This window comes from Panthera onca, chromosome B1 (assembly GCF_046562875.1).
Source record: "Panthera onca isolate mPanOnc1 chromosome B1, mPanOnc1 haplotype 2, whole genome shotgun sequence".
Taxonomy (NCBI): domain Eukaryota; kingdom Metazoa; phylum Chordata; class Mammalia; order Carnivora; family Felidae; genus Panthera; species Panthera onca.
This window is the reverse complement of record NC_138342.1, coordinates 33,281,980-33,294,173: the sequence shown is the minus strand read 5'-3', so window position 1 is coordinate 33,294,173 and position 12,194 is coordinate 33,281,980. Positions and strand designations below refer to the sequence as shown.

At 35.2% G+C, this 12,194-nt stretch overlaps 1 protein-coding gene across 2 annotated transcripts in view; it reads left to right on the top strand.

The window, feature by feature from the left end:
- PDS5A (PDS5 cohesin associated factor A) overlaps window positions 1-12,194 on the top strand; it is a 137,664-nt gene that overhangs the window by 72,581 nt on the left and 52,889 nt on the right. For both annotated transcript variants that reach the window (XM_060655208.3, XM_060655207.3), the window contains exon 17: window positions 4,177-4,292. In XM_060655208.3, coding sequence (XP_060511191.1) covers window positions 4,177-4,292 — 116 coding nt within the window. The remainder of the gene's footprint in view (window positions 1-4,176; window positions 4,293-12,194) is intronic.

Genomic DNA, 12,194 nt, shown 5'->3' with positions numbered 1-12,194 from the left:
GAGAGAGGATGAACAGTGGTATTGCAGTGTCTGCTGTTCAGGTTTGCTTTCCCTTTGGACTTCAGGTATTGAGTTTCCACACCTTTATTCTAGAGAAGGATCACATATTTGCTATAGCATGAGCTCTGCTTGCTATTTGATGCTCTAGCATGACCATGGCTCCTAAATTTCAAGATTTTCCAGGAAGCTTATTAATGGAGCATTTGAGACAGTCCTAGGTTTAAATTCCAGCTGTACCATTTACTACCATTGTGACTGTTAGTGAGTTACTCAGTATTTCTGAGCCTCCTTTTCTTCATCTGTAAATATTATCAACCTCATGAGATTGTTAGAGTAAGATGAAATGAAATTTTGTGTATGACTTAAAATAAGACCCTTGCGCTACCCCATAAGATGTAAATAAATGGTAATTTTTGTGGTACTACATATACATAACACTGGCAGTTCTTAAAATAAGTGGAAAGGGATCACAAATCTCCATCTTTTTAACGGTCTCAAAGTGATTCTGCTAGAGTACTTCACAGATCACACCTTAAAAAACCCTTCTACAGGGTTATCTGAATATGCATTGTATCTTCTGAAGGCCAAATTTTGGGTTGTCCCTTGATCAAGCCTACACCATTATAATGCACTGCATAATTTAGTAAATTGTATTATACATAGTCTCTCACTGAGGTTGTAGTTTAGGTGACAGAGGCAGACAAATATTTCAATAGAGAATATAGCGTGGTAAGTATTCTGAAAGAATCGTGTCCTTTGTAACACAAAGGAACAGCCCCCATTCCAGGCCAGGGTGGAAATTGGAATAGCTTATTCGAGAATAAGTGGTTCCTGAATTGAATCTTAACAATTATGTAAGTAGGGATTAGACCACTACATCAAGAATGACTGGCTGTATTTCTAGCCTCAGTAACTGGATATCGGAGAAGATATTGGAGGGATAGAAAAAGATAATGATGTGTGGCCTCTCAGCAGTTGTGTTTAGAAGTCTGGAATTCAAGACTGGTTGGTATAGTTCCTGGAGGAGGTAAAGAAAAGAATGGAAAGGGAGAGAGATGCTAATGCATGCTATTTAGTAACAATCATCAAATGTTTCCTGTTTTCTTTTAATTTAATCTTTCTATAGTTAGAATATACAGGGGTGATGTGATTTATAGTAAGAAATATATATTGGTCTTTGTCCCCCATTTCTGGTACAGAAGTAAAAACCCTTTAAGTTACCAAAGTGCAGAAAGCCACGTAGGTGTCTTTTGTTATGTTAATGTGGTGCCTTTAGCAACTAGGCCTAAGGATGGGGACTGGTTGCCTCTGGAGCCAATTACATGATAAGAGGGTTGGAAACTGAGGTCAGTCACCAGTGGCCAATGATTTGATCAATCAACCTATGTATTGAATCCTCCATAAAAACTAAAAAAGACAAAGTTCAGAGAGCTTCCGGGTTGGTGGACATGTAGAGATTTGGGGAGAGTGACAGACTCGCAGAAGGAATGGAAGCTCCCTGTCCTTTCCACATACTTTGCCCTATGCATCTCTTTCATCTGACTATTCCTTAGTTAGATATCCTTTTATAGTAATCTGGTAAGTAAAATATTGCTCTGAGTTACAAGAACTACTCTAGCAAGTTAATCAGACCCAAGGAAGGAGGGGGTTATGGGAACCTAGATTTACAGCCAGTTGGTCGGAAGTATAGGTAACTACCTGGGCTTACACCTGGGCAGGGGCAGGGGCAGGGGCAGGGGTGGGAGGCAGTCCCTTAAGACTGAACCCTTAACCTGTGGGAACCAATCCTATCTTGGATAGACAGTGTCGGAATTGAGTTGAATTGTAGGACACCCTGCTGGTGTTTGGAGAATTGCTTGTTGATTGGGGGAAGTCCACCCTGCCCTCCATACACACACATTGGAATTATGTTTAGGAACTGAAAAGAACAGGTCACTGAATCATGAAAGTTAAACCTTCAGAAGCTGCTTCTTGTGAGAAATTATGCTTTATCTAGTTTACTGATTCCAACTGTGAAAATTGATAATGTTAAATCTAGGAGACATTTTGATTAGGAAAACAGCAAAGTATATGAGAGGAGATACTTACTGTGTATGTGAAAGAGTACAATGTTTTTAACAAACATTTATATTTTTTATTGTCAAAATGAGAAAGGAAAAGTATGAAGAACAAAGGAGATATATAAATGCAGAATTTTTAAGCTCTTTAGTGTTATAATAACAGGATTAAAAAATTATAAGCTTGTGGAGAATAGGGACTATTTATTTGTTTGACATTCTTTAAGAGTGCTTAATATACTAAACAATTTCTGTAACTAGTAAATATGTATCAGTAATAGTATCAATCTGTAGTGTTAGCATAGTTGATGAGAAATTTTGGAAACATTGTCAGAGATGCAGAAAGAATTCATTTTCTTTATTCATTCTGCTGTCATTTCCTAAAATGATTACATATGATTACTTCTGTTTGAAGCTTTGTCAGTTATGAAACTTCTTGTTGGTCTTAGATGTTTCTGTTTGTGCATTGGAAGTATGTGTGGGTGTTTTTTTTTTTTTTTTCTTAATTGCATAAAGAAAACAAAGCTACAAACTAGTTGGTTTTTGTTGCTGCAAACTAATTTGGCTTGCTGCGTATTCCCAGTATCACTTAAGATTATCACATACAATAATTATTATGAAAGATTACTTAAATGTAAGGTTATATTGGAATATAAAAACATTAGGTTTTAAAAGTTAATTATATCTAGTGTTGTTATGTACATAGGTGTATTTTATATGGTATTATTACTAGGTTTATGTAATTGTGAATTATTCTTTTTCCCTTTAGCATTTCCTTTATTTTTTCTATGCTTGTCTCTAGTACCATAAGTGTCTCTCTTAATGCCTAGTTTTTTTTTCTTTTTTGTAACCTATTCCAGGGTACTGACTAGTATAGTTTGCCTAGCAATTTTCCAGTAGGCTTATTTGTTATTAAATGATCACTGACTTTATTTTAGGTTAAAGCAATTAAATTTTATGCTAGGGATAAAAAAAAAAAAAAAAGTCCCCTTTTGGGGAGACCTGCACAAAACAAATTTGATTTCAAAAGATAGTAACTGTACTTAAATTCAGATTTAAAATGTATACCTGTGGGTTAGAGCAAAGTATGTAAGGACTGAACACTGACTAAATTATTTTTATTTTCTCAAATGCTAAAGTTTTGCTAAGTTAATTATAGTTTGCAAAATAAATCAAGCATCTCTTAATGACTAATAAGTTTTCCCGAGACTTACACTCTAATGAGAAACATGGATGGTATCCAATTTAATATTGTCTTTATAAAATTAACTTGTGTCAAGATATCACTGAAATTATAGTAGAAATTGTTTCATTTTTCCCTTGTCCCCTGAATATATATTTTTTTATGTTTTTTATGAAAAAACATATAAAGTGACTATTATTTGTTACTGCTTTATAGTTTGGGATGTACTTTTAATATGCATTATCTTCTCACCCAAAATTTATATTTATTCAGCAGAAATATTCATTAAATGTTGATTAAATTGTGTTGATTAAATTTGTGATTAAACTTCTTCCCCCAGTGCCCAGCACTTTGTGAATTTAACCTTGTCTTTGGGAGAATCAGGCTCTCTAATAAAGTCCCAATATATTCTTTAGAAACTCCAGCAATAACATGTTTTCTTTGTAGGAACTATTTGATGTAATGCCACCATCTTTGGAATCACCTATGTTTTTCCAGAACTAAAAATTTTATAAATAATTACGTACTTATGAATCTCCCCCTCTTTAAAAAGACAAATCATTAACTGAAAGCATAATATTCTGTCAAATTATGAAATAAACTAATAAAAGATACCCATGAAAGTATTAATTGTTAACTTTTTGAAAGAGCATTAAAAAAGATTGTTTACTAAGCAATAATTTCATGGGAGAAATATAGGATAAAAGGCATAAATCACACAATGTTATCCCCTTTCTGTCCTTCACAGTACAGATTTTGCAGTGATAACCTAATGAGTATATAATTCTAGTCAGGGTCTAAAGCAGAAATTTAGTCAAGTCTAAAGCAGATTCTGCTGGTTTTGAATCTTTAAATGCTTTTGATACCTATAGTCACTTTTATTTTGAAAAATATGAATGTGAATCATACTTACGGTAAAATCTTTCCCTTCTATAGAGAGAAATAGCTCGAAAACTTGCAAATCCTAAGCAGCCAACAAACCCTTTTCTAGAGATGGTCAAATTTCTGTTGGAAAGAATTGCACCTGTGCACATTGATTCAGAAGCCATAAGGTAAGCCAGGAAATCTATTCACTCAAAAATAGCATATGGTCTGAAACCACAGTGTGGTAAGTTTAAATTCTGGGTCCCTAAGAAAACCTAAAAAGTCTCCCTGTATACCTTTTTAATATATCATTCAAGTTGAAAGAAGGGCTTACTCATTTTCTAGTCTTTGACTTACTTCAATGATTTTAATTTTTTTAGAGTTCTTGTGTTTTATTTTTAGCCTATCTGTGCTCATCAAAGAAAACCCTAGAACGCAAAAAATGGAAAAAGAAGAAATTTTTAAATCTATAGGCTGTCAGTCAATCTTTGAGTTTTCTTAGCCATTTTGATGGCCACACAACATCCCTGTAGTATGTATTGTATCACTGTTCAGTTGAGATATGTGAAAACAGAATAGTATTTTGAAAAGAGAACAAGTTGCCATTAGACAAATCTGGTGTCACAGCATGTGTCTGCTACATACCAGTTTGTGTCTTTGAAGAAGCCTGGTAATCTATCTGAATTCTTAATTTTATTTTTAACTTTAATATGTGTATAACATCTCCTTGTCATATGATTGTCAGAATTAGAGATAACGTAAAAACTAAGAAGCCTGGCACAATAGACATTAACAGCTATTGTTTTTTATTAAGTGTTTCCCATAATTTCATGCATTTCAGTTGTTTCTGATGATTTCTGTTGTAAACTTCTGTGAATACTTTTCCCTTGCACTAATCATTTTTCCTGTAGACAAGCTGTATATCTTCCTTTTCATGTTGGGTCACTATATAGTACTTACTGGTTCTCTCTCTCTGTTTTCTTTTGTTTTTATTGGTTCTCTCTCTCTCTCTCTCTCTCTCTCTCTCTCTCTCTCTCTCTCTTTTAATGTTTATTTATTTTTGAGAGAAAGAGGGAGACACAGAATCTGAAGCGGAGCCCTAGGCTCCGAGCTGTCAGCACAGAGCCCAACATGGGGCTCCAACTCACGAACCACGAGATCATGACCTGAGCCAGAATCGGATGCTTAACCAACTGAGCCACCCAGGCAACCTTTATTGGTTTTCTTTTTAAATAGCTTTGGATTAGGAGACCTGATTCTAGCTATTAGTTATTTCACTGTATGTGAATTACTGCTTTGGTTGTATTGAAATGCCAGTTGTATTGGTTTTCTAGGGCTGCCATAACAAAATACCACAGACTGAGTGACTTTAACAACTGAAATTAATTTTTCTCACAGTTCTGGAGGCCACAAGTCAAAGATCAAGGTGCCATCAAGTTTGATTTCTTCTGAAGCCTCTCTTCTTGACTTGCAGATGGCCTCCTCTCACTGTCTCCTTATAGGGTCTTACTTTATCTGTGTCCTAATCTTCCCTTCCTATAAGAACAATAATTATATTGAATAATGGCTCACACATTTCACCTCATTTTACCTTAATTATCTGTGTTAAGACCCTACTTTCAAATATACTCACATTATCAGGTACTGTAGATTAGACTCCAACATTTAATTTGGGGGTACACAATTCAGCTTATAACAGCAATGTCTGTCTACCTTTTTCTCTTTTTTTTTAATGTTTGTTTATTTTTGAGAGAGTGAGTGAGTGGGGTAGGTGCAAAGAGAGAGGAGGACAGAGGATCTGAAGTGGGCTCTGCACTGACAGCAGAGAGCTTGACATGGGGCTCGAACTCACCAACCACAAGATCATGACCTGAGCTGAAATTAAGAGTTGGAGCTTAGAAAAGTAAGGTTTTCAGAGAGTAAGTGGTTTGTTCACAGCTGGGTAATGACAAAAACCCTAGATTTATTTTATTTTTCCAAAGGATGGAAGTAATTTTATTTTAATTTTTTTGTTTTTACTTATTTATTTTTTAATTGGCTTTTCACCCAATGCAGAGCCCAGTGCAGGGCTTGAATCCACGATCCTGAGTCAAGACCTGAGCTGAGATCAAGAGTCAGGCACTTAACCAACTGAGCCACCCAGGCACCTCTGTTTTAATTTTTTTTTATTTGGGTATATTTCAGACACAATGTTAATTAGTTTCAGGTGTACAGCATAGTGATTTGGCATCTCTATACCATATGCTATGGCTCACCACAAATATAACTATCATCTGTCACCATACAGCGCTGTTACAATATCATTAATTACATCCCCTGCACTGTACCTTTTATTCCGATGATGTATTCCATAGCTCGAAGCCTATATCTTCCACTCCTCTTCACCCCTTTTGCCCATCCCCCTTCCCTCTTGCAGCCATCAGTTCTCTGTATTTATAGGTCTGATTCTGCTTTTAGTTTGTTTATTCATTTGTTTTTTTACATTCTACATGAGTAAATCAAAAATATCATAAATCATACTTGTCTTTCTCTGACTTATTTCATTTAGCATAATATCATCTAGGTCCATCCATGTGGTTGCAAATGACAAGACCTCATCCCTTTTTATTGCTGCATATTATTCCTGTGTGTACACATACATACATACACATACCACATCTTTATCCGTTCATCTGCCATTGGACACTTAGGTTGCTTCCATGTCTTGACTATTATAAAAAATGCTGCAGTAAACATAGGGATGCATATATCTTTTCAAATTAGCGTTTTCATTTTCTTTGGGTAAATACCCAGTAGTGGAATTACTGGACCATATATTTCTGTTTTTAATTTTTTGATGAACCTCCCTACTATTTTCCACAGTGGTCATACCATATATTTATATTCCCACCAACACATTTATTATTTTTGATGTCAGTGTCCTTTGCTCTATGCCATTTGATTTTAATGGGGTAAATCAGGATATAGTACATGTAGATAGTGCTCTGCCTTTGCGTATTGACTTTGAAAGATACATATAATGGCATTTGCTCTTTGTCTCCATGAGGCTTCACAGGGTTTCATTACTTTAGTAAATTATAGTAAAGCTAGTGGTTGATCTCCAGTCTTAACAGACCAAACACTGCTTTTTCAGTAGCATCATGTTTGGGCTCAGAGAAATCAACTTATGGTTAGGGTTTCTGAGAGACTACTTTCATGCAAAATTCTAGTTTATTTTAATGAGAAATATGTCATATAATATTCTTTCTGTGTAACCAAATCTTTATGGACTATTGTGAATAGAGGGTTTGTTTCTTCATTTAACACACATTTAATGGAGCAATTTGTAAAATACATTGGGTAACTAGGGAAGGATAGTTATTTAACCCAAATTGTGTGGGATGAATTTGTTATTAGAGCAGGTTCTGAAATAGATCACACATAAAATGGGTAGTGAAAGATCAGTAGGAATTATGGAGAGTAGTCAGGTGGAGATTGCAGAAGAACAGGCCACTAGCCCTGTGTCCTTGGGTAGATTATTTAAGCTACTCTGAGCTTTAATTTCCTCACCTTTAAAATAAGGATAATAATACATTTACAATACAATAACAATACACAGCGATAAAATAACAACTGGAATTGTTGAGAGGCTTAAATAACATGGATATATAAAACACTTAGCACAGTGCCTCGCACATAGTAATTACCAAATGAACTTTAGTAGCTATTCTAGGAAGAATAAATAGACAAAAACAAAGGCAATTAAGAAGTAGTTGGAAAGTTCTATGTGCTTTAACCATAATGAAGGATTTTGGAAGAAAAGAATGAGGATAGTAGAAAATCATCCTAAATATAACCAATTTTTCTTTAGTATATTTTCCCCAGACTTGTGTTTATACAAATACACATATGTGTGCTCCAGTTAGTTATTTATCCATAGATAGTGGTTGAAAGTGAAGTAGTGATTGTAATAGTGGGAGAGAGGAGTAAAATTTTACCTTCAGGGAGAGGGTAAAATTTTAAAAGAAAAAGGTTGAAGACTGAATCCTAAGGAAAATTAATTAAGAGGTTGGCTACAAGATAAGGAATTCATTAAATTTTTTAAAAATTTGACAATATAGTATGGTGACAGATGGTAACTAGACTTATTGTGACCATTTCATGTTTATAAATATCAAGTCACTCTCCTCTACCCCTGAAACTAATATAAGATTGTATGTCAATTCTTCAATTTAAAAAAAAAAAATTGTTTTTAAGGAGGCATGGTCAAAAGTGGAAAATCAGGGGCACCTGGGTGGCTCAATTGGTTAAGAGTCCGACTTCAACTCGGGTCATGATCTCACAGTTTGTGAGTTCGAGCCCCGCGTCAGGCTCTGTGCTGACAGCTCAGAACCCTGAGCCTGCTTCAGATTCTGTGTCTCCCTCTCTCTCTGACCCTCCCCAACTCACACTCTGTCTCTGTCTCTCTCTCAAGAATAGATAAACATTTTTTAAAAAATTTTAAATGGAAAATCAGGAAAGAGTGGTAACACAGAAGCTAAAGAGGGACTAAAAGTTGGAGAGGTCAGATGCTATCCGGAAGTAAAATAGATACTAAAAATCATCCATTGGATTTAGAAAAAGGAAAAACGTCACTATGGCCAGGATAGTTTCTTTGGAGTATCAGGGGCAAGCCCAGTTTACCAAGGATTGAGAAGAGCATAAGATAGCCCTTCCCAACATCCACATCATGGTACACAGAGAAAATGATAAAAATTGAGCAGAGAAGACTGCTCAAGCCCAGAGGTGATTGACTTAGCTCAACAGGATCCTAATAGGGTCCACTCTGCAGCCTTGAGATAGGAGAAAATCCAAGGGATAAATAACTTGTTACACTTCCAAAGTCTGCTTTAGGAGGTAAATTGGGATGTAGGACAGCCACTGTGGACAGTTTAGCTATAAAATGTTAAAGAGAAAAATTAGATAATGGAAAGAGAGTAAGCCTGAGGAAGGGTCTTTTGTTGTTTTTAATGAATTTTGAATATTTAAATACCTTTGAGAGGTGCTAATAGAAAAGAAGAGAGGCTGAAGATGGGGGAAGGGGGGTAGAATTATAATGCAACATCCCTAAAGAAGAAGAGCAGAAAGAAGAAAATCTTCTCCATGATATGAAAAAATGATAGATACAAATTAGAGGAATTTAGAAGATAGGGTATAGAAAATTAGTTTTCACTCATGGCCTCCTTTATTCTCTGTCAGGTTAAAAGTAATATAAGTAGTCTGCTCAGTGGAAGAATTTAGACCTGAGTTAGAATAGTGAAGATTTATAACAGTTGTTATACAAATTAAAAGAGAAAGAGACACATAGAAGACTTCCCAAGCAATTTTGAACAGACACTTGAATTGGTGATAATCTTTTGCTTCATGATACCCCTATGAAGCATATGGAGTATGTATTATTTCTCTAATTTAGAAACGAAAATACTTTTATAAGAGAAAGGACTGCGGTCCTGGTTTTAAGACTTGGGTCTCTTACAGCTTATTGACTCATAATGATGATCCACCCACATTATAATGAAGGCAGAGATGATGCACTGTATTGTTTTGCACTGTATTTCCAGGATAGACCCTAAGACTTGGCAGATAATAGGTTGTCAGTAAATACTTATTAAATAAATGCATGCATAACCTCTTAAAAATAATTAGATACACTCATAAATTTTTTCAAACACATTTGTAATCTTGTTAAATTCGTGTATCATTTTACAGGATTTCGTCCAAATAGAAAGCATACTTCAGATATTCTTCTCAAATTGGAAATAACTTTTGTTTTTAATATATGTCAGAGCTAAAACTTGTAGAGCAAAATACTGGGTAAGCAAGATATCTTAAATAGGACATAAAAAGCATAAACAATGATGGAGCACCTGGGTAACTCATTAAGTTAAGCATCCTACTCAATAAATGATCCAATTTAAAAAAAGGGGACAGATTTGAACAGACTTCACCAAGTAAGATATACAAATAGGAAATAAGCACAGGAAAAGACAACCAACATTATTACTCATTAGGGAAATATAAATTCAAATTTCAGTGAGAAACCACTACATACCCATTTGAATGGCTGAAATTAAAGATACTGTCCATACCAAGTATTGATGATATTTCAGACTGACTGAACCAGGTGTTGGTGATACAGGAGATAGTTTGTTGTAACATTAAGTATACATATAATATTACCATACAACTCAGGAATGACAGTACTAGATATTTGCCTACAAAAAAAGAATACCTAAATTCCCATAAAGACTTCAAGTTAATTGCTTGTAGCAGCTTTATTTATATCTTTAAACTAGAAATACTCTAAAGTTCATCTGTTGGTAATTAGATAAACATACTGTGATAAATCCATACAATGTAATACTTCTCAGCAATAGAAAGGAACAAACTATTGATTCTATGCAGCAATGTAGAGAAATCTCAAGAGAATTATGTCACATAAAAGATGTCAGACGCAAAATACGTGAAATTCTAGAAAAGGTAAAATTATAGTGACAGAAACCAGGTCAGTGATTGCCAGTGTGGAAAAAGGAGATTGACCACACGGGGCATAAGGCAATTTTTTGTGGAGATGGGAATATTTATATATATATATACATATATATACATATATATATATATGTATATATATGTATATATATATATGTATATATATATATGTATATATATTCACAATGAAACACCACTTTATACCCACTGGTATGGCTATAATAAAAAAGATGAGTGGGAGAAGACGTCAAAAAATTGTTACCCTCATATATTGCTGGTGGGAATATAAAATGATGAAGCTGCTTTGGAAAACAGTTTGGCAGCTGCTCAGTAAGTTCAAACATAGAGGGGTGCCTAGGTGGTTTAGTCAGTTAAGCGTGTGACTTTGGCTCATGTTGTGATCTCTCAGTTTGTGAGTTTGAACCCCGCATCAGGCTCTGTGCTGTCAGTGCTGAGCCCACTTCAGATCTTCTGTCCCCCTCTCTGTCTGCCCTTGCCCACCTTGTGCACATTGCCCCACTCATGCACACTTGTGCTCTTTCTCTCTCAAAAATAAACATTTGTGGTGCCTGGGTGACTCAGTCGGTGAAGTGTCCAACTCATGATCTCAGCTCAGGTCATGATCTCAGTTTGTGAGTTCAAGCCCCACATTGTGCTTTGTGCTGACAACATGGAGGCTGCTTGGGATTCTGTCTCTCACTCTCTCTGCCCCCTCCCCTGCTTACTCTCTCTCTCTCTCAAAATAAATAAACTTTAAATATAAAAAAAAGTTAAAACAGAGTTACTATATGACCCAGCAACTCCACTCACAAATATATGCCCAAGAGAAGTGAAAATATATGTCCATACTTGGATATGAATGTTTACAGAAACATTATTCATAATAGCTGAAAAAAAATAGAAAAAAACTCAAATGTCCATCAACTGATAAACTGTCTTATATGCATATACTAGAAGGTTATTCAGGATTAAAGTAAATGAAATACTAATACATAGTACAACATGGATGAACCTCAAGAACAGTTTGCTAGGTGAAAGGAGTCACTCATAAAAGACTACGTATATATCATATGAGTCTATTGATATGAAATATTCAGAATAGGCAAATGTGTAGCAACAGAAGGCAAATTAGTAAATGACTAGGAATAGAGGAGATACGAGTGAACAGCAGTGACTCCTATTGGAAAAGGGATTTTTTGGGGAATGGGGTGAAATCTAAAATTAGATTGTGGTAATGGTTATACAACCCTGTGAATATAAACTAAAAACCACCGAATTATACATTTTAAATAGGTGAGTTATATGATACATAAATTATATTTCCAGCTAGTGTTTAATACACTCCTAATTTGTTTTTTAAAAAAATGTTTATCAATTGAAGATACTGAGGAAGTTTTTAAAATTTTTTTTTTCAACGTTTTTTATTTATTTTTGGGACAGAGAGAGACAGAGCATGAACGGGGGAGGGGCAGAGAGAGAGGGAGACACAGAATCGGAAACAGGCTCCAGGCTCCGAGCCATCAGCCCAGAGCCTGACGCGGGGCTCGAACTCACAGACCGCGAGATCGTGACCTGGCTGAAGT